Below are 23301 nucleotides of genomic sequence, written 5' to 3'. Positions count from 1 at the left end.
TTGACAACTGTTTACAATTAAATTTTTTTTGCACAATTTCCACATTCCATTCTCTCAGCATATGAGAACACGAAGAACCTATTTGGTTGGGAGGGAAAATGGGAAGGAGAGTGATGCAAGATCTTTTTGTCTTTTGGTAGAGGACAATGGGAAGGAAAATTAAAAGAGGAGAGAAGTCTTTTTCCTTTGGGTTGGGCGTCTCCCTTCCTCCCGAGGTGGGAGGAAAGAAAGCAGTATCTTATCTCTTTTTATCCTTTTTTTTTATATTTTTACCCTTCTAAAACGTCCTCTCTCTCTTTTTCTAATTGGTTCAGTTAGAAGCTAAATTCCAGATTTGTGGTTTAGTGCAAGCCTTTTATAGAGCAATAGAATTAAATGTCAGCCTGCCTTTAAGTAACACGGCTTATATACTTAGTTCAGAATGGGAAAGTTTCTTGCAACCTGCAAGAAATACTCTTTAGGTTAATAAATCATGGTTCAGGGCTTCTATAGTTTACAACACTTATGGCTTGGATGAGCCCGTTGCAAGGTGCGCCGGGCGCACCCAATATTTATTTGTTCAGGACTTTCCTGATAACGCTGATAACGCCTACTAAATTTAGGTCTGATTGGGTTTTTTCAGCCCAAGCCCTGACCAAGGTTTGAGAATTTATGTTCTTTAGGTTTCGTTTGGATAAACGTGAGAGAAAAGAAAAGAAACAATAGCATTAATTATGAGAGAAAAATAAAGAAAAGAAATGATAGCAATAACCTTTATCCATTGATAAATTATGAAGGAAAAGAAATGAAATGATACTATTGCTGGTTGGAAAAGTATGAGGAGAGAAATAAAAGAAAGAATAACACTATCCTACCATTTTAAAAGATAGGACCATAGTTGTCAAAGGCGCCGAAGGCGCGCGCCTGAGGCGCAAGGCGCCTCCAGGCGCCAGGTTAGCGCCTTGAGTCTACTCAAGGCGGTTGGGTTATATAAGGCGTGCGCCTTTACGATCAAGGCGTGCGCCTTTACGATCAAGGCGCGAGGCTACAGGCGCTAGAAAGGCGCGCCCCGCATGAAACGTTTGTTTTTAACTTATTTTCCTTATTATTTTATGTTTTGTTTGTGACTCTGTAGTCAGCCTATTGCAAGTTTGCAACATAAAAAACGAAAAAAAAAAGAGAAGCAAAGGAAAATAACACAGACAGAGAAGCAAAAGAACACAGACAGAGGCAGCGAAGTACTCACTCGGGACTCTGACTCTCGGATCTGCGTCGGTTCTCTCCAGGTTAGTTCTTCTTCTTCTCTCCTTCTTCTCTCCTTCTCTTCTTCTTCTCTCCTCCTTCTCTTCTCAGATCTGCCGGATCGGTGATTCGGTCAGATTTTTTTTTTTTTTCTTCTTCTTTTCTCCTTCTTCTCTTCTCTCGAGTCTGGGCCCTGGGGCCTCTCGGCTCTTTCTTGCTAGACATTTTATGTCATTTATTTCTATTTTTCTTCTTCTTTTTATTTTTTTTATTTATTTTTTTGCCTCCAGTTTTATTCTTCTTTTTCTTTTTTTCTTTTTTTCTTCTTCTTTTCTTGAGTCTCGGCTCCCTCCTGGCAGATTTGTTTTTTTTTTTTTTTTTCTTCTTTTTATTTTTTTATTTATTTTTTGTTTCTCCAGTAATTTTTTTTTTTTTTTTTCTCCTCTTCAGTCTCGGCTCTCTCTTGGCAGATTTTTTTTTTTCTTTTTTTTTTTTTTTTTTCTCTTCTCTTCAGTCTCGGCTCTCTCCTGGCACCGGCAGATTTTTTTTTTTTCTTCTCTTCTCTTCAGTCTCGGCTCTCTCCTGGCAGATTTTTTTTTTTTTTCTTCTTTTTATTATTATTATTATTTTTTTCTTACTCCAGTTTTTTTATTTTTTTTTTCATTTTTTTATTATTTATTTATTTATTTGTGTGAGGTACTTTATATTAACCTGATTTATTTGTGTGAAAAGTTGTATTTGTTCCATTCTAACATGTTGTTGGTTTGAGGAAATGCATTGCACATTCAATATCCGATCAAAGTTTAGGTCTGCATCGAGTGGTCTATTAGCATCCTTTGTTAACGGGACCATACCTGGCATGACCCTCTTTGTTTCAGCATGATCTCCCACTCGAAGCATAAGGTTTTAGGCGTGCACAGAGGCACGCAGCTCACTAGAAATATTTCAATACTAAACCGTTGGTAAACCGTATCCTTTCTTTAGGCGATCAAGTAAACAACAAAAATGTGTAGTATTGGGAGAATGAATAACGAACTGCAGTTTAACTGATATGTCAAAATGTTGTAACAAACATAGCAACTATGTGCATATTCTCTAATCCATATCAAACCAAATTTCTTGAAATGCGACAAAAGCAGAACATAGTCAAATCTTTCCTTTAGTCCTGCATTAAACAAGGGCATCCAGCGGCCAAGAGTGTTAAGAGTAGAGTCACAAAGTCTCCCCTATATTAGATCGAAGAATTGGAAAATATTACTTCAGATATTAGGCATTATAAGAATCGACTCAATGTGACACAATGAATTTTCCCAGTCAGTGTCTACTTAGAACATAATAATAATAATAATAAATTAAAATAAAACAAATGAAAAGTTAATAAATTATTCAATATCCGGATTTGCACATTCAGAGTTTACCATTTAATAATAATAATAAAATCATAGCATGCATCCAATTTGAGCTAGTGACCAAATTCTAATGAGAGTATGAGACCTTAAAGAATAATATTTTGTTTTTTGCATTCTGCCAAAGTTTTGTATTTATTTTTTTAAATTGAAATGTTAATATTGCTAATTGCTTTGAAGTTCTGTATTTATTTATTTATTTGCCAGAGTTGTTGCAAACACTGATTACATGATGCTATTATTTTGTTATCTTGAATTTGATTGTAGTTTGTACTTTAAAAGATGCCTAGTGATGGTTCAAGAAAGGATCCGGCATGGAATTACTCACATTTGGAGAATCCGAAAGATACAAATGCCGTCACTTGTAACTTTTGTGCAAAAGTTACAAAAGGAGGTATTTATCGAGCTAAACAACACTTCGCTGGAGGGTATAGAAATGTGAGTGCATGCCCAAGATGCCCATCTAGTGTTAGAGAAGAAATCAAAGAGTACATGAGTAAGAAAAAGGAAGAAAAAGATCAAATGAATTTGTTACCTAGTGATGAAATTAATTTCATTGATGGAGAGGATGAGGATGACATTATGGAAGTTAACAATCGAGGAAAAAGGGTAGCCAGTGCAGGCAGTGCTAGTGTCAATTCCTCAAAGGTGCAAAAGCAAAAGGGACCGATTGATTTATATTTCACTCCCAGACCGGAAATTGTGGTACAAAAAAGAAAGGAGGGGGGAAAACAAACAGCCATTAATGATGCATGCAAGAAAGAGTTGAGAGGAAGAGCGTGTGCTGCTTTTGCAAGGTGGATGTATGATGCAGGAATTGCATTCAATGCTGTTAAGTATGATAGCTTTGCCGAGGTTGTTGAAGCAATTGGACAATATGGTCCTGGCATGAAACCACCTAGTTATCATGAGGTGAGAATTCCTTTGCTTAGGAAGGAATTGGATAATACCAATGCTTTGATGAATGACCATAGGGAGGAGTGGTCAAAATTTGGATGCTCGTTAATGGCAGATGGGTGGACAGACAAGAGAGGGAGAACATTGCTTAATTTCCTAGTAAATAGTCCAAGGGGAACCATGTTTATTGAGTCGATAGATACTTCTTCTTTTTCAAATGATGGTGACAAGATGTTTGACTTACTTAATAAATTTGTCAACCGCATTGGAGTAGCAAATGTCATCCAAGTCGTCACAGATAGTGAGTCAAGCAATAAATATGCCGGTAAGAATGTTCAATGTTTATAACTTTTAGAATTTACATTCTTTACAAATATATAATTTAAATCAATTTTGATTTACTCATTCTCTTTATATCATTTATTCTTTTTTCCGTTTGGTTTCAAATAGGGAGGATGTTAGAGAAAGAACACCCACATTTGTATTGGACCCCATGTGCTGCTCATTGCTTAGACTTGATGTTGGAAGACATTGGGAAAATACCGTCTATCTCTAGAACAATGCAGAGGGCAGTGGAGTTGAATAGTTATATTTATATGCGACCAAAGTTGTTGAACATTATGAGGAACTTTACTCACAAAAAGGAGTTGCTTAGGCCTGCTAAGACTCGATTTGCTACATGTTTCATCACATTATCAAGTATTCACAAGCAAAAGAATAACTTGAGAAAGATGTTTACTTCAGAAGAATGGAATCGTAGTAAATGGGCGAAAGAGGAAGCCGGTAAAAGAGTTGCTTCTTATGTTTTGATGCCTTCCTTTTGGAACAACATTGTCTTTAGCCTTAAGGTTTCTGGTCCTCTTATTCCGGTTTTGAGATTAGTTGATGGCGAGAGAAAGCCTCCCATGGGATACATTTATGCGGCTATGGATAGGGCTAAAGAAGCCATTGCAAAATCATTTGGGGGAGTAGAAGACAAATACTCAGATATTTTTGAAATAATTGATAAGAGGTGGAATGTTCAACTTCATCGCCCTTTGCATGCAGCAGGTTATTATTTGAACCCAGAATATTTTTATTCAAATTCGAAAATTGAAGAAGATGAAGAGATTGCAAAGGGTTTGTATGCATGCATTGCAAGGTTAGTCCCGGATGTCAAAGACCAAGACAAAATTACTGAGGAGCTGTCCTTATATTCTAAAGCTGAGGGCCTCTTTGGTAATCCCTTTGCTATTAGACAGAGAAGTACACGAGGACCAGGGAAAGTGGTAAAGTATATTAAGTTAGTATAGCGAAGTGTTAAAATTATTTTGACAATAGAGTCGATAGAAAGATGAAGCTAAAGTTGCTAAACATCATTATTAATTTTTTTTTAATAGCCAATTGGTGGGAAGCTTATGGCAAGTCAACAAAACTTCTCCAAAAGTTTGCTATAAAGGTTTTAAGCCTTACTTGCAGTTCTTCTGGTTGTGAACGAAATTGGAGCGTGTTTGAGCATGTAAGTATATACTATTTACTAACTAGGTTTGTAATTTAATTATTGAAAATTAAAATTTTAATTTTTTATACTTACTAGTTAAAGTTGAATTTATTGCAGCTTCATAACAAGAAAAGAAATAGGCTCGCTCAAACAACGTTGAATGATTTAGTGTTCATCAAATATAATAGAGCATTGAGGCGTCGATATAATATGCGTGACACTCTTGATCCCATTTTACTCGATGACATTGATGAGAGCAACGAGTGGTTGACGGGGAGGATGGATGATTCTGATGCAGAACATGATCTAGTCTATGAAGATGATTCCTTGACATGGGGTGATGTTGCTAATTTTGCTGGTATTGGAGAGGCAAGCAGGCCGCAACGGTCTACTAGATCAAAATCTAGTTCTAGTTCACGGTTACCAACAAAGGGAGCAGGAAGTTCTTCAGTTCGACTTGTGGATGAGGATGAGGATGATTCAGATGAGATAGAAGAGGATCCTGAGAATTATGAATCATTTAGTGACGATCAAAATGATGTTATGCTTATTGATGACGAGGATGATATTTAGATTCATTGGTGTTGTCTTCTTAGGAAGAATGATGTTTATGTTTGTTTTAGTTTTATCTTATACTTCTCCTTAGTTGACTTTTGCATCTTTATGGTAATATGTTTGATTATTCACTGTTTTGAACTCAAGTACTTGATTTACTTGGTTTTGGCATCTTTATGTTGAATATTTAACTTAAGTAATTCATTTAGTTGACTTTTACATCTTTCTATTTATTATTGCATGATTTGCATCTTTAATACTTTATTGGGTGGGTTTTGTTTTTTTTTTTTTTCCAACGTGCGCCTTGCTTCAGTCGGGCGCGCGCCTCGCCTTGCGCCTCAGGCTCCAGGAGGCATTTGCGCTTTTGTGCGCCTTGAGCCTTTAACAACTATGGATAGGACTTTAAGTGCAGTTCTGACTAATTTCTTCTTCTTTTAATTATTGAGAGTAGTTTCAGGGGAGTATGATAGTACTACTTAAATACTGTTATTTCTCTCTAGAACTTCTCATTTTTTTGAAGGATAGTGTGATTTTCTCAACTACACTTCACACTATTAATTATTTCTTTTCTTTTCATATCATTCGCATTTGTAATACCAAGAGTCCACACCATTTATTTGCGTTTTTAACTTTAAGTTTCCTATTACTCTCTCCCTCCATTTTGTATATCTGAATTCTCACATTCACAACTGACCACGGCCGCTTCATCAGCGGTTTTCAAATCGAGGGTGGACCACCAAAAGTTAGCTCGAATTAGAAGCATTGGAGGCTGGCAATGTGGGGTGAGTTATGACGAACAAAAGAATGGTGGTGTCGGACCTCTTAGAATGCCCATAATTCACCGCTGGGTGCCAGCCAATCCTCCATCTCACATAGTCACTTGCACACGGGTAATTTTCTGAAGGTTGATTCAATGCAGAGCGAAGTGGACTTTGCAAAGGTTAAGAAGTACTGGGAATGTTGGGAATCTGCGAATCGGCGAAAATACCTTCCAATATTTACATCCAGAACAGGTATCTCAGAGTAGTTTGCATTGTAAGTCTAATGGTGCACATACACTTGTTCATTAAGACAATATAGTCTTGTATTTTGAATTTCAAATGGTCAATTTTAACTATTTTATTGGTGAGTTTACATTACATTAATCAGTATAATGGTTAAATATCATTGTAAATGTGATGAGTTTGTACCACGGGGTGCGGGAAGGACTTTGATCCGTAACTCACTAGCTTACTTTGTTCTAAAGGCATTTTCATCATCAATCTTTTACTTGAAATGCAAATTAGATGCTTAAAACGGCTGATGCCACCGCTGGTGGAGGCGGGATTTTTTATTTTTCTACCGAGTTTTATTTAATTTTTTATTTTTCAGTTTTCCCTTTTCTTCTGTTTTTGAAAATAGGGATAAGATTAGGTATCAGACAAGTGTTGGAGTTTTGGTGAAATTTTTTCTTAAAAATGATTTAAAAAATTTAAAAATAATAATTAATGAGTCAACGGGTCATAACGGGTTGATTTTATCCGTTTTTAACCTGTTCCGAACGGGATGATTCTGCCCATTTTAAACCCATATTGACCCGTTCATTTTTAACCCAACCCAAACCCGTTCTAATCCGTCCATTTACCACCCCTAGTTGTTACCTTCCTAAAGTTTAGAATGAAAAACAACCCCTCCCACCCTACATTTTTGTTTTTTAATTATATATTTTTAAATACGTCAACCTTACAAAATACGGAAAGAATCGAGAAGTGACGGCTATCCATCCCAAAATGCATTTTCATTCATTTTATTTTGATACCAAAATATTTTAATCAATACTGCAGAAAAAGTTCATTACTTGTGTTGGTAGCCAATTACACCCACCTTTCATAAAATAATATATTGTAATTATAAGGGCAGTAAATGAATTAAGTGTTCGATAAATATTTCAAGAACATTTTCAGTTTGGCTCGATAATAGTTCGGTTCATGTTTGTTTACTTAGTAAACGAACCAAACTCAAATAAATTTTAAAGGCTCGTTTCATAAACAAATCAATCTCAAACAGATTCCTGATCGTGAACAAAATTTGTTTATGTGTTCGTGTTAAATTCACAGATTAATTAATAAGTGAAAATCTATTTAGTTTATATATGATATTCATTTATATATAAAAGCCTAAAGCCCAAAAAAAATTAATTAAGTTTACATGAGATCTACTTAATATAAGGTTCAAAAATATAATGAAGTCAAACAAATTAAGAATTTAAGACAACTCAAATTCCAGCCCAAACTGTGAAGCCACCTCCTAACTGAAAGGACACACATATATAAGTTACTCAACATTTTAGACAATGACACACCTCACACTTGACAAAATGGACAAAGACAACCTTTATAATGATGAAGGACTATATTACCATTCGGTATAAAATTAACAGATATAATCCTTTTTATTACGAGTAACTAAAATACCCCTTTGATATCTTATCACTTTCTTCTCCTTCCCCTCTCAAACCCTTTACCTCACACACACAGCCCCTCAGGGCCGGCCCTGGCCCAAGGCGGTCGCCTTGGGCCTCAAATTTTAGAGGGCCTCAAAATTTTGAGGCCCATAGAAATGGAGAAAAAAATATTTTCAGTTAGGGGAAGTCTTGGTCGCCTTGGGCCTCAAATTTTGAGGCCCATAGGAGATGTAAAAAAAAAAAAAAACGGAGTATTGAGTTAGGGCAAGTTTCAGACGACCCAATCTGCTTCGACACTCCGCAGGACGCAGCCTCCGCTATCGCCTCAGGTGACAAGGTATGTTCATCCTCTTTCTCTCTTCTCTCTCCTTTTGCATGAATCGATCTTTTATATATGTTTCTTTCTTTCGTTCATCTCATCATTTGATTTGTTCTTACTTTGGTTCGTTTGATTCGGGCCTTTACCCTTGTTCCAATAGTGAAAAGTAGCTTCCAATCTAGGATTTTTTTGTGTGTGTCACTGTGTGTGATGGCTATCAAAAATAAACGTGTGCTTTTCTACATGTGACTTTCATGGCGATCGAGTCCATAATCTATGGCAGGCACTTTTTTTTTTTTTTTCCTCCCCCTAATTCCACTCCAATCTCACAACAGCAGCAATCATACCCCTTTCCCTCATAAGTTTTTGCATTTTCACATTCAATCCTACGAAAATTAAGGATCCCTTCTAGTGGGTTGAGCCGTTGAGGTAATAATTAACTTTTTCGATCTCTAAATTATGCTCATACTTAAAAGTGCCAAATTAAGGGTTTTTTTTTTATATTTTATTTTTATATGAAGATACATACCACCATTATATTTTTTTTTTATATTTTTTTTTTCATAGAAAGTTAGTCAATGAACATGAAGATTTAATGAATGAAGATTATAGTTATTAGTTAGTTGTCTTATGCACAATTCACACGCGCATAATTAAATTAGCTATAAAATTTGAAAACATCGTGTGAAAATTCCGCACTCTTATAATTTTTTTTGCGCGTGTGAAACTTAAGGGCCTCACATTTGAAAGTTTGCCTAAGGCCTCTCAAAATATTTGGAATCTCAGGGCCGGCCCTGCAGCCTCTCTCTGTATGATATTATATATATATATGTACACACTACAAATACCGTCGCCCGTCGCCACCGCCACCACATCATCATCACCCCTCAGCCACCGCCGCCACTGCCTCATCATCACACCTCGGCTTCCCCCGCCGCCGCCGCCATATCATCATCACACCTGAGCCGTCGGGGTTCACCCTTCACGCGCATCATCATCACACCAGATATTTGGTGGAATTCTTCAGCCAAGAGATTGGAATCAACATTTTGTAAGTAGTGTACATGAGATCGATCGCTGCATTTTAAATGTCGATTTTCACAAATCATACAGTAAGTGAGAACCTAAAGTTTTGCAGATTTTTGGAACTTCTGCAATTGGATTTAGGAAGTGAAGGTGAAGCTGTCTTCTCGCTGAACAATATGAAAAACCTCTTCTGCAAAAGGTGAGACAGTGTAGTTTCCGTTGTTTTGAATTAACCTTTTTTACATCCCAATGCTTTCATATATTCCATTCAGTTAGCTAATTTATGTAGAAATTCATAGAATCCTTATGCTTGAACCCATATTATACTTCACTTGAAGTACAACTTATCACAGGATCAATTAAAAAATGTTAATTTCATTTGCTTTATTACCGACTTTACTATCGCACTATAATCTAACATATGTGGCTAAGTTGTAAGAAAAAATGGTATAGGGGTGGAAAACATAGAAGAGGGAAAGGAAGAAGATTGCGAAAAATATACAAGCGGGCGAGATCTGGGTGGTGGTGGCGGGGGATGCGCAGTGGACGATGGGTGGTGGCGGCGCCGTATGTGTATATATATATATATACAAATAGAGAAGGGGAAGAGAGAGGCAAAGGGTAATTTTAAAATTAAAATTAATTAAATTAAAATTAATTAAACAGTGAAGGATAAAGTAGACTTTTCACATGATTTTAGGCTCTGTTTAGATTGCAAATCTCATGAGGGGGTGTCATTGTCAAAAAATAGAGTAACTTGTATCTGTTGCTGTACTTTACCCAAAAAAAAACACTGCTAGCTCCTCTCTCCATCTCACAACCTAGCTGACAAACCACCCCTCTCAAGCACGCGACGACCACAGCAACGCCAAGAGCCCCAATCAATTGACGATATATTTGTTAGACTACCCTAAAGCAACCTTTAGCTATGACCATAGTTATTAAAAGCCCAAGGCGCACCGAGGTGCTAAAGGTCCCTTGGAGCCTAGGCGCGAGGCGCGAGCCTGAGTGATGAGAGGCGCACAAGTAAAATTTTAAAACAATAATTCTTAGCAAAAATAACACAATTAAATAATGAACATCCAATAATAAAAACACTAAATTAGTCTAAATATATCACAATTAAACCAATAAAGCTGAATCCTTTGACATTTTTTCCTATCTATTTAGTATTTACAATGAGAAATAGAATGGAGTCAATGGAGTGATGGACCAAGTTAAATTCAGCAAACAACATTCACACTTTCAGCAAACACCATTCAGAAAGATGCATTCAAAATTTAAATAATCCATGTAGCAAAATTCAGCAGAACACAACAACAACAAAAAAAAAAAAAGAGACAGACAGCCTTCAAAGAAGAAGGGAGAAAAAAATGAGAGAGAGATTATTGGAAGAAAAAGTCAGACATTAAAAAAAAAAAGAAAAGAAAGAAAATACGGTAGAGTAGATGAAGGGAAAAAAAATGAAGGCCAGAGAGAACAAAAACAGAATCTGAAATTTTACAACAATTAAGATGCAACAGACAATAAAAAAATAATAATTTTAAAAAGTCTTATTCTGTTCGGTATTTCTTTATTAAAGGGTGAGGTGGTGTACTGATTCTCCTACGGGTAATATAGCACCGCAAACTATGTTTGCTGAAGACTTTGATGATGAAGAGCGTACAGATATTACAGCTATACACCAAGAAGTTGAAAATGATGGGAAAAAATACAACGAGAAAAAAAATACAGGCTAGAGAGGAAAAAAAAAAAAAAATATATATATATATATATATAGCAAGACACGGGAGAGGGGTAGATGAAGAAAAAGAAAGAAGAAAAAAAAACAGAGACCCACAAGAACAAAAACAGAGATGGAGAAAAAGATAGAAGAAAAATAAAATAAAAGAGACCCAGAAAAAGAAAGAGCTAGAAAAACACAAAACCAGATATATAGAGAGGAGGAAGAAAAAAAGAGACCTAGAAGAACAGAAACCGAGACGGAGAAAAAGAAAGAAGAAAAAAAAAAAAAAAACAGAGACGGAGAAAAAGATAGAAGAAAAAAAATAAAAGAGACCTAGAAAAAAAAAAATATACCAGTCTACTAGAGACCCAGAAAAAGAAAGAAGAAAATCAGAGAAATAGAGAAGAAGAAGAAAAAAAGAGACTCAAACAAAAAAATAAATAAATAAATAAAATAGGGCGAGATATAGAGATTAGAGCAAATGAAGAGAGAGAGAGAAGAGGAGAACTGGAGAAGGAAAAAAAAAAAAAAACAAAATTGACCTGTTAAGTTGATTCGGTGATTCCTGGCCGGATGGAGGCAACTGATAGCCCTCTCCTCTCCTCTTCTCTTCTCTTCTCTTCTCTCTCTCTCTCTTTCTTTCTCTCTTCTCTTCTCTTTCCCACTCCCTCACATCTTTATTTCTGCTACAACTTTTGCTCTTGATTGATTTGTTTTGTTGACTATTGGGAGACATTGGGTTGCCTCACAAGTCACAAGAAGACAAATTTTCATTTTGTACTTTAAGTTTCCATTTTGTACTTTCAGTTTCCAAAAGCTGTAACTATATATATATAATAATATAAAGTAAAAAAGCAAACACATAGTACACGTAATACATCAAAGGAAACACACAAACAAATTATAAAAGGAGCACAGAATATATGAAGCGCGCCTAAGCGTGCCTTTTAAAATATCCAAGGCGCAGCCCAGGCGCGCACCTAGTGAAGGTCGCTGCGCCTGGGCTAGCATGAGGCGCATAAGGTGCGCCTGTAGGCGCCTTGCGCCCTGGTGCGCTTTTAATAACACCGGCTGTGACGAACCGAGCCCGAACACTCTACTCGTTTACAGCCCTACTGTTCTATAATTTAATTATACTAACTTCTTCAATTGAATATATTTGTTAGACTACCTAAAAAGAGTCAGTTTTATCCTCTTTTTTTTTTTTTTTTTTTTTTTTTCAAATAGTTATTGAACTATTTTAATTGCAAAGTGAGTTTAAAATGAAAAGGCAAAGACAAATTTTGTATATATGTTTTCTTTGCCACAACTTATTGTACTTTAAAATTTAATTTTGTTGACCATTAGTGTAATTCTTAAATCAATAGGAGATGCTAATATATTTATGCTATACATTAGGGGTGGTGATTATAATTTTATCCAAATCTGGGCAATCCTCATGGGCCCACAGACCGCGGTTCGGTTCGGTTTTCGCTGTTCGACATTATTCGGGACCTTCTCTCTCTCCCCTCCCTCTCTCTCTCTCTCTCTCTCCTTTGTTTCCTAGTTTATTGAAATCCCTAACCTTAGTTAACCTATTACTGGTCACAATTGGAGGCCTTATTGTGATTTAGGTTAGATTTCTCGAGGGTTTTGAGTATTTTCACCTTTTTAATAAATGTCACGCGCATAAATTATTATTCATATTGTATCTGTTTTAACTTTTTCAATATTTTTTAGCGAATATGTATATACTTGTTTCTTCAATTCTAAAAGAAAGATTTTTGTTATTGCTAATTATATTCTGGGTTATTATTGTTGTTGTTAGCCAATTTAATTGTGAGTATTTACATAAAGTTTCTAAATTTCTTATAGATAGTCATATACGAAGGTGAAGAAATTATCGAATTTTGAAGTGGAAGAGTACAAATTGGGTAGTAGCAGAAAGTGAAAATCGTTTACTGACATGGAAACCAGCAAAGAAGATGACCATTTTTTTCTCGATCGTACTTCTCGAGCTACGAGAGGGAAAAGGTATGCATTTCTATGTATATATAGATTGTGTGAAGCATACAGAAAGCGTATATGAATATGGTTGTGTATCTTTAGTATTGCACATCTGATGCTCTATAAGTCCTAGGATCAAAATTTGTAATGTATTTGTCAAAGGTAAGATATGAAATTCTGTTTAAGATATTGAATGCTTTTGACACTAGACTTTTTCCCTAAGTCACATAATCCTTTTCAACGGGTGCACCTGCTCTCATGCTCTGAGCGCTCCAGTTTCCACTATTTGTAACTTAATTTTGTTGCTTTCGCTCTCCCTCTCCCTCTCCCGAAATCGCTCCCGCTCCCTCTTTATGTGACTTAGCTTTTTCCTTGTTAGGATGACTAAGTTGCTTGATGACGAGATTGAAGAGGATGAGATGTTCTGGAATCAGGAGGCTTTAAAAGAGGTTTTTACTGCATGCTAATTGCTAGAATGAAATATGCAGTTTTATACTAATATATATATATATATATATATATATATACATATACATATATGTATATATTGGATTGAGTTTGTTCACATGTTGCTCAGGAAGAGGATGATGTAAACTATGAAGAAGAAACAGAGGTTGCTGATGTTTTTGACAGTGACTTTGATGAAGATGTATGTTCTTTGAGGTTTTTCTCAAACATAATATATTTAGCAACCAAATAGGAAATATATAGCTACCTCTTTCACACTTCAGTATGCATTTTAATATTCTAGTCCATTTGAGCTTCCTTACGATCCAAAATTTAGTGAACTTATATTGTTACCAGGAACCTGAACCTGATGAAGAAGTAGAAAACGAAGCAGATGACAGGTTTGATTTCTCCATGCCAATGGACTATCTTATTTCAATTTTTGTACAACTTAGATGTTAAGTTATTTTACAGGATACGGACAAAGAAGCGACTAATATTTCCAGGAAAGCAATTGCCGAAGAAAAAAAAGAAAAAGAAGGACCTTTCGAAACTAGAAAAAGACCCCCAGGATGAAAAAACTGACGATCAATCTACCCTCCCTAAACATGATGATGTTCCTGATGATTTAGAAGTAGAGAGAATTGTTAGGAAATCCACAAGAACTTCTGTCATTGTTAAGCAGGCTGAAAGAGATGCAATACGTGCAGCATTGCAAGCAACAATGAAGGTGAGGCTTAAGTTTGATTGTAGACTTTGTTCTTGCTGATATGAGAATATGGATAGAACATCTCTTTTTGGGTTATTAATAGATCTTAAATGTTTTTATTTCTTTAATAAGAAAGTAAAACCTGGGGATAAAACTAATAATATTTGTTAAGCTCTATATAAATTATACAATATGTCTCTCAAACCCAAAAATAAATCTTATGAAATATTTTATTTCAGGCCCATATATTACTTTCTTGTTAAAGAAATTAAAAGCATCTCAAAAGGTTTGAGATGCGTATATGAAGAGGGCCTTAAGAATAATGTTCTTTCTATTAAAGACACTGGGATTTAGATGCATAATGTAAAGACTCTTAACTCTTACATTGTTCTAGATCCTATTATCAGCTTCACCAACTCAATTAACTTGATAAGTGCTGTACAACTAGTACATGAAATGTAGCAATTTCTCAATGAAATGAAGGGGTTCGGAAAAAAATAAATGAACAACAAGCTTTTTGGAGTTTTAGCTATACTAATTCTGTTGTTCTGAAAACCCTATTAGAATCATTGAAATGGCTAGGCTAAGGATCATTTTGTCTATGTTCTTTCTCGTTTCAAAGAGGAGGTTGATATATGTGTATGTCGTCTTTTTTCAAAGTTGGTCTGCCCCCTCCATATTTATATATATGATTTTTTTAATTGAATTGTTTTTCATTTTTTATTTTTATTTTTATTTTTATGTATTTTTATTTCCTTTGATGTTAAGTTACTTCTCAGTTCTAACCATATCTCTAAAAGTTACTTCCCGTGAAAACCTCCTAAAAGTATGAACTTAAAAGTTACTATCAATTTTAGATCATTCATTTAGTTTGAAACCAATACTTCCTGTTATTATCAGCCTATAAAAAGGAGAAAGGAAGGCGAAGAAAAGAGGATGACTCAAGAAGAGATGCTTCTTGAAGCAGCTCAAACAGGTTTAGGCCTAAGTATTAATTTTAAAATATGGTGTATCGATCATTTGTTTAATATGAATTTTCAGGTTGCTTCTTTCTTACAGGATGATCTCAATTTGCAGAAATTCAAAAAGGTTTTGTGTGAATTTTTTTATGTTGTAGAAATTATGAACTTGAGGAACTTGGAGCGGGTGTTAGCAAGGGAGGAAGAAGTTAAGAAAAGAGCAATTGTGCATAAAGCAGTTTATAGTGGCCCTCAGATTCGATATCTTTCTAGAGATGGCAAGCTTTCCAACATTTCTCAGTAAGCTGAATTTTAGTCATGTGTCAGAATGAGAATGTGCAACTTCTCATTTTTGCAGTGCAGCTGAATAAAAAAATAATCCTTTTGCTTCAGTCTTTCCTCTTTAATTGCCCTTTATTGCATTACAATCTATGTTGCATAGACTGTCCAATCTCCCATCATGTACCCATGTCAACACGACATGATGTGGGTACACAAGAACCTAAATCAGACACCCCTATCCTTTACAAGAAGTAAAACTCTCTTTTGATGGTAGAGTCAAGTTCCTATATTTTTTTAGACAGATAGAAACTCTTTTTCTTTTCTTTTTTTCTTGTGCAATATTTCATTTAAATTAAATTATAATATTCTTAAAGAATATGTGAACATCAGATATTACACCATATAACATAACATATAATGTATTTAAATGCATAGTATGTGTTTGTGTACCTGTATCCAACTGTTGGACACATTCTCCTGGGTTCTAAGATTCTTCCTTGGAAGATCCGACATGCATACAACCCGCACCCAATCTTGTACCATAGATTACAATTTCGTAATATTGGATTTTCACACAAGATTCTTTTGGAACCATTTGATTTTGATCAGTCATTTATTACAGGTCATTCGTGTATAGAATTCACTGGAGGATCGTCTTTCCAATCAGAGATTTCCACAACTTCAGCTCCATGTAAGCATACTATAATTTTTGTGCACTAGTGTCTTCATGCGTGCTGAAAGTATTGACAGTGATTTCATGTCTATGGATGTTTAGGTGTTAAATCTATTAACATGAGTGTCTTCATGTATGCCGAAAGTATTGGTTAAAGCTTCCATATCATTCCATCATTTGTTGTGCCCTCGTATTTTTATTAATATATAGATTTTATTTCTATAATAAGATTAACACTAAGCAAAAGGGGTTTAATGCATATTTTTTCTCTTTTAGTTTTCTTTCCATTGTGGTAGCCAAAGGGGGATATCTGAGATACGAAAAGGTTAAACATAAAAATACAACTCATTTGATGGAGAAGATCATGGAACCAATCCCATAGATCTCTTAAAATCATGTAGGGTTATGTGCTGGTATCCCATGTAAAGAAAGGGGTGCAATTAAGGGTTTAGAGAATTCTTGAAATAGTATCCTTTTGCTATACCTCTAATTATTGTCGATTGATTTACTTTATGTTTCCTTTTCAGACCCGCAGAAGGCTGTCTGTGCAGTTACTGGGTTGCCTGCGAAGTAAGAATTTATTTTTGTTAGTGGTGATTATTGGTTGTCTATAATTTTTTGTTGTCTAAGATGCATTGTCAGATTGTTGTTCTTATTGAGGACTATGCATCTGTTTTTTCTTTTTCTTTTCTTTCCTTTTTTATATAAAAAATAAATAAATAAATTGCAATTGTACCTTTGTTTATTGTTTAATTGTTGTTTGAATTATCGTATAATAATGTAGGTACCGTGATCCAAAGACAGGGCTTCCTTATGCAACGAAAGAAGCCTTCAGAATTATTCGTGAGCGGTAAGGCTTCAATTGCCTCGTATGAGCCTTTCTATATTTTTGCTGGTTTGTGGGGAATTCAGTATGCAGTTATCACCTGCTTCTTATGTTTTTGATGTAGTATTCCTCTTTCCTATTTCACATCTAAAATGAGATTATGTATATGTAATTGCAATTGTAGTGACCTGTATATTATAATAACATTCACCTGCATCTGATATTACATGTTAAAGAAGCTATAGCTAACGTGCATGTGGATAGGATGCACATAATTTAGTTTTCTGCTATGTAAATACTATTTTTATTTTCTGCCTTTAAGTTTGATCGTAGGTCCTACCTTTCTTAAAATTTGCTTCCTTATTTTGTAGGTTTTTGGATGAGAATAATAGGATTAGAGAGAAAAACAGCACGGGGACTCTATCTGATTTAATTTCTGGGGAAGGATTTGCTGCAAAACGGAAGAGAACAGTGATTCCAAATAGTAGGGAAACATCATATTTCCGATCTTCTGCTCGTTTCCGTAAAATTCCAGATCCTGAAAGCCAGGATTCAGAATAGCTACGTTAGTACCAAGTTTCTTTTGTATTAATATCTACATGTAACTATATTTTCTGGTAGTTCCTCTTTTGATTAGGCTTGAAAATTTCAACGAAGAGTATTCTCTCAATCGATCGTGTAAGAGTGAAATGTGAACTTCATGGTAGCAGAAATGGACCCTTTTAAGTTGTATGTATATTGTTCTATGCATAATGCATTGATGTGTTAATTGTTGTATGTGCCTATGGAATGTTAGGACAAATTAGCATAATTATCATTTTAGTTGCATTCAGTTCACTATCACTTGTAGTCATGTAGCACAATTCTGTTCACACTTGGAAGTTTGGCACAATATTTGGTCACACACACTACTGAGGACTTTGATTAGGAGAGAGAGCAGCAGCATGCACTCCATGTAGATTATGAGAGGAAGCAGCAGCATTCTGCACCTCATTTAGAATTTATATATATAGAATAGGCAAAGAAGAAGTATTTCATGTTACGTTCTTCTTCACTACAAAAGTATGTCTAACTATTTTACGTTGCCAGTCCAATGACTCAAATATGCCAAAAGATTGTGTCGTTTGTACTTAAAATGTTACCACTGTTAAAAAGAAATTTTATCACTGGTGAGTTTGAGATAAAATTTATGCTAAATTACATTTCTCACCTGACGTTTGGGCAAATCTCACATGGTGGAGTGTTTGAGGTTTTTTACCCTCCTCCTTCCGTACGAGTCAATTATATCCTTATATGGAATATATTTTTATAATACAAAATATATTATAAAATTAAAAAAAATCAATTATTCTCTCCTCTTTCTTATTACTACTTTCTCTCTCTCTCTTCTCCTCTCCACTACTGTTACACTCTCTTAAAAAAATTCTTGTAAAATAATTAAAAAAAATGAGTGTAAGGGCAACTTGGTAATTTTATAAATATATATATATTTTTTAGAAGTTTTGATGGAGAGGGGAGGTTGTTAAGCATACACCCAAACCTCAAGGGAAGTCAAAACAATAAATCTTAAATACTCTACTTGTGTAAGGTTTACCCAAATCTCAAAGGAAGTTAGCGCAATTTACTCTAAAATTTAACCATATTTGTTAAATTTATGTGTTTTGTATTTAGAATTTAGCCATTTAAATAGTAAATTTTATCACTTTTATTGATGTATTAATGATAAAATTTTACTATTATAATAGTGAAATTTCAATATAAATCTGATGCAGGAGTGGGGTTGTGTATCAAAAAGAATTTTGATTCATATTCATAACTCACATACTTATTTCATTTTAAAGATGAATCATCAATTTTTTACTCAACGCCTCCCAGCTCCCACCCCTTCCAAGATGCATTTTTATTCATTTAATTTTGTTACCAAAATATTTTTATCAAGACTAAAAATAAAATAAAAAAACATTACATGGTGTTCGTACTTGACTACTTGGAAGACAATGACCCAACCTTTACACACCTCTCATAAAATAATTACAACTCCTCCTATACTTTTTGCTAGCCTACATCAAAAGAGTTGGTTCAATTATTATTATTTTTTTCCCGTAGTTATTGAATTATTTTAATTTAAAAGTGAGGTTAAATAGAAAAGGTCAAATATAACGGATTGGCGCTTGCTCATTTACCAATTAATTTAAGCTGGTGGGTAGGGTAGTGCTGCATACCCATCCATTTATACATAACCACTTTCTTATTTGGATCCGATGAGAGACAAATGACCTTTGTTATATTTTCTCCCATCCAAACTCGCAACAGAACGCCTTTCAAATTGGGTGCTTAGCGTGATACCGGATCAAAAATTGAGTCTGACTTTGATACCAATTATAACAGATGGACGCTTATCCATTTATCTAAAAACTTAAACTTAAACCGGTGAGTAATAATAAATACCGATCAATTTATACCGATCATTTTCTCATTCGAATTTAATGCGTGACAAATGACTTTATTACAACAAACCAAGAGAAGGGTAGTAAGACAGAATCGTGGTTTGGAATTCATCCCTAGAAACGTGGCAAGAAACCATTGGTTGGACAAGTTCGCGTACGCATATGCTCCTGCACTGATCGTTATGTATCTACATCTGTGTATATATATATTGACGTATATAAGGGTTTCCGAAGTCGGACTCTCACAAACAATTATCGGATCTACAGAATCGGGTGGTCTGAAAGAGAGCAATTCTTCGAATCCCAAGACTAAGGCAAGTTCTGCGACTCTTCTTCAATCTCTACACGCATTATATAGATGATCTCTGATTTATGTTGTACAATGTGCGATCTTTGAATTTTGAGGTATTGCGATTTTGATTTGTTCATGGTAGAAGAAAACACGAGATCTGATTCTTTCGCTTGGGTTTAGGTGTTGAATTTCTAGATATGCTATGATTTTCTAATTCTTTGTGTAAATTTTCGCAGTTTGATGATTTTAATGATTGATTTGTGCTTAGTCGAGTTTGATTAGTCGATTATGATCTACTTTTTGATTGATTCTATTGCGTTCTAAGCTATATCTTCTGCTAGATTGATGTAATGTATTTTTTGCGGGGCAAATGTGATTTATGATCTGATTTTGAGGAAATACATATACATATACTTGTGTGTGTTTTTTGGTTACATGTATGTTTTGGAAATTTTTTAGGAAAAGGAAAACTTTTTATGAATGTGCCTCCAAAGTGGTTTGTTTTTTTTTTTTTTTTTTTCATGGCTAAAAAATAAAATAATATTAGATGAAAGAAACATAATACATCAATCCAGTGCTGCTACAGAGGCCAATTCCAACACTTCTACTGGAAAAGCATTATCAATTGACATTATTAGTCCTGTTGTGTAAAGCCAAGGATCCTAAACTATGAGCCACAACATTTGCTTCTCTGCAGATTGACTGCAATTTGAATTCCTCATGGACCATCTACCAGTTGCAGATGTCTAACACTACTGTACGAAGATGAGTGGGAGCCCCCTGGACCTCCTCACTTCTGTGTTAAAACCCCAATCTTGAGCAAGACTAAAATCCATTTGACCCCCTCTTCCTTGGGGAGTATAAATTGAAACACCCAATGTGTCAACTTTGTAATTTGCAACACTTTTTCACAGTTCCACAATCTTCCTATGACTTTACGTAGAGCAAAGATATTTGCAGTTTTGTTGGTAATGTGCTACCAACATTTTTACCCTCCTTAATATCTTTAACAAAAATTTCAATAGCTTCTTTCTCGTCAAAGGATAATGAAGAACTCTGAACTTGCTGCAATAAATCTTCATCCATGGTTAAGAACTAATCCCCACACTCCTACCGTATAATTTACTGGATGCAATACAACCCCAAGACTCACATTAATGCACGAGAACCCCTTTGGCTACCTCCCAGAGAAAAAACTCATAGGGACAAGCAATACTTGAGTTTAAAGCAAAACCCTCATCTATCCCTCTTCCGCAGTTCAAATTTTAGGTAAAGAAGAGGTCCTTAATTTTGTTTCATTTTGTGCATTTTTATGCTTTCCTCCACATACCATAGTTTGATATTGTAGAGCATTCATGAATACTTAAAATCTATGTGATGGAACAACTGTTGATTGTCCTTCCAGGTTAGAGGGATTTGCACATTTTACTATTTTTTGTGTGATGGTTTTTTAATTAGGGAAAGGATGTGCTCTAATCTCTATATGTTTGATGTGTTTGCTTAGAAGATAAAGGTGTTTCTGCAGTATTCTGGTGTCCGTTGTGCTGCTGTTTTCTATATAAATGGTTACTCAGGAAATTGTTAGTGTCATTTGACTAGTGTCATTCCAATTTTCCCATGTGATGCATTGTTTATATACCTGGCTTTACTGCTTGCTTCTAGGAATCTATATTTTTATGATCTGAACATTATAAATAAATAAAAATGCTGGAATTATCTGTATTTTTTTGTTCCCCTTGCTATCCCATGGTTACTGAGTGGCTTCATTGTATTAGACATGTGGCATATGAATAAACTAGTCCATCAAGTGTGGAAACAAGGAAATATAGAGTGCAGAATGTATATGGAGATGTTTTAGGATTTCTTGATACCTGCTGATTTTTAATTTCCTTTCCATTTACATTGATGGCTGCCATTGTTGGATGCCTTCTGATGATTAATTTTCAAAAAAACATAACTGGTCATTAAGTTACATAGGCACCAAGGGCCTTGTGGTCTAGTAGTATCTCTTCCACCTTCCAAAGTGGATGGTGAGGGTTCAAGTCCCCAAAGGGGCAAAGTGGGTGTCACGGGTGTGTGAGTGGTGTGCATCAGTGCATGTGCTTCATGCCAATGGGGAAAACAAATTTAAATTTAAGTTACATAGGCACTTTACTGAAGTCCGAGATTAGAGCTGAGAGATATCAGGATTTTGATCTTGAGAAGTTATTTTTGTTTCATTATATGTCCTTGTTTGTAGACAATTAGAGAGCTTGATGCTCTAATTGATTTTAATGGTGAACCATCCCTACTTTTTATTATAATTTGTAATTTTAGTAGTTGAGCATTAATATATGTGTTATTCGTCATAAAATTATGAATACAATGTGTTAACAGTATCCAGTGTGGTTCCTGTGAATCTAGGGTGTTTGGGGGGATAAACTGGATATGGACTTTAACTTTTGGCATTACTTGTACAAGTGTTTGCTCTCAATATTTGAATCTGCATCTGCATATGCATATGCTTGAAAGCCCAAGCTGTGGCTCCTATGAAAAATAAATACAAGAAATTTTGACTTTTTATAATTTGTGGATGATTTGACAATGTTATTGGTGGTAGTACCTCTTTCTCATTATTCCTAATAGACTGCAGATAAATGGTTTTATTTTTTCTTAATGTATTTTTGAAATGGAAAATATAAATTATATCTAGTGCTTTCGTTGATTTTATCAACTATCAGCAAGAAGTAAAGCACTTATAAATGCATAATAATGTCTCCAAGATATTATTTTTCCATTTGAGGATCTTTCATAGAGGAACTTATGGGGTTCATCAAATGAAAACAAGGATGATGCACTTGTAGCACTTATATGGTGTGACGGGCTTAAAAAAGATAAAACAAAACAAGAGGAACATCTAGCTGACGACATTGTTTTTCATATATGCTTACGTGACACGCCAATGTGGATTCTACGGAGTATACAGTTCTGGACCAAACCCATTGTCTTTCACCTGCAAATGCCACAATGTGTTAGGCTATCTTGGAATGTAATGAGTGATTGGTTGTAAACTTTTAAATGGTTTTGTTACAGAAATGGCGTTAAATGGAGCAGCCCCTCCAAGAGGAAGTGCAGCAGCTGCTGCTGCCAACCTGCGGAGGAGGAGGACCGCAAGTGCTGGTGGGGCCACGGGAGGAGCAAGTGGCACCATGCTCCAATTTTACACGGATGATGCACCTGGATTAAAGATCTCTCCCAATGTTGTTTTGGTCATGAGCATTGGCTTCATAGCTTTTGTTGCCATTCTTCATGTCATGGGTAAGCTTTACTTTGTTCGTAGAGAGTCTTAAGTTGTAATATGTAAAAGTTTGCTACATATGAGTTTTGGATTTGCATGAACAAAGAAAGATATTAGATGGTGGATGGTGGATGATGGATGGACTTAATTTTTTATATCTCATAGTTTGTTTGTGATCTATGAATTGTTGAAAAGGAAGCAGGTATTTTTGGCTCCATTACATATTTCAATATGTTGTGGAAGCCAATTTGCATGGGCGGTCAGGTCAAAAGCCTTTTCATCTAGCAACACGGCATCTGAATTTGATTGTTTGAATCTAGTTACATGGAA

General features: G+C 35.1%; 3 protein-coding genes across 5 annotated transcripts; all 3 read left to right on the top strand.

Moving 5' to 3' along the window:
* The first annotated feature begins 1741 nt into the window (after positions 1–1741).
* Positions 1742–6046, top strand: LOC132299158 (uncharacterized). The gene is made up of 4 exons (XM_059795634.1): positions 1742–3849; positions 3975–4782; positions 4902–5022; positions 5122–6046. Exons 1-4 carry the CDS (start codon positions 2910–2912, stop codon positions 5575–5577), a joined length of 2325 nt encoding a protein of 774 aa, XP_059651617.1. The 5' UTR covers positions 1742–2909; the 3' UTR covers positions 5578–6046.
* A 2207-nt stretch (positions 6047–8253) lies between these two features.
* On the top strand, positions 8254–17732 carry LOC132299155 (SWR1 complex subunit 2). 3 transcript variants are annotated; one of them, XM_059795629.1, is made up of 14 exons: positions 8254–8339; positions 9108–9372; positions 9460–9546; positions 12928–13086; positions 13439–13508; positions 13637–13708; positions 13864–13907; positions 13981–14236; positions 15116–15191; positions 15333–15452; positions 16079–16147; positions 16657–16699; positions 16914–16979; positions 17327–17732. In XM_059795629.1, the coding sequence occupies exons 4-14, from the start codon at positions 13019–13021 to the stop codon at positions 17514–17516; spliced, it is 1074 nt and encodes a 357-aa protein (XP_059651612.1). In that variant the 5' UTR covers positions 8254–8339; positions 9108–9372; positions 9460–9546; positions 12928–13018; the 3' UTR covers positions 17517–17732. The 3 variants fall into 3 exon arrangements, with proteins under 3 accessions (XP_059651612.1, XP_059651613.1, XP_059651614.1); XM_059795630.1 differs by having other exon boundaries at positions 8261–8339; positions 9055–9372; XM_059795631.1 differs by lacking the exon at positions 8254–8339 and having other exon boundaries at positions 8482–9372.
* Positions 17733–19556: 1824 nt separating this feature from the next.
* LOC132299154 (protein transport protein Sec61 subunit beta-like) lies at positions 19557–23149 on the top strand. Its single transcript, XM_059795628.1, has 2 exons — positions 19557–19716; positions 22767–23149. Exon 2 carries the CDS (start codon positions 22769–22771, stop codon positions 23021–23023), a length of 255 nt encoding a protein of 84 aa, XP_059651611.1. The 5' UTR covers positions 19557–19716; positions 22767–22768; the 3' UTR covers positions 23024–23149.
* The last annotated feature ends 152 nt before the right edge of the window (positions 23150–23301 follow it).

The sequence above is a fragment of the Cornus florida genome, unplaced genomic scaffold, assembly GCF_030987335.1.
Source record: "Cornus florida cultivar Cherokee Brave unplaced genomic scaffold, ASM3098733v1 CherokeeBrave_3.0.0_Hap2_Chr03, whole genome shotgun sequence".
Lineage (NCBI taxonomy): Eukaryota > Viridiplantae > Streptophyta > Magnoliopsida > Cornales > Cornaceae > Cornus > Cornus florida.
The sequence above is the reverse complement of the archived record's forward strand: the minus strand, read 5'-3'. Positions and strand labels throughout refer to the sequence as shown.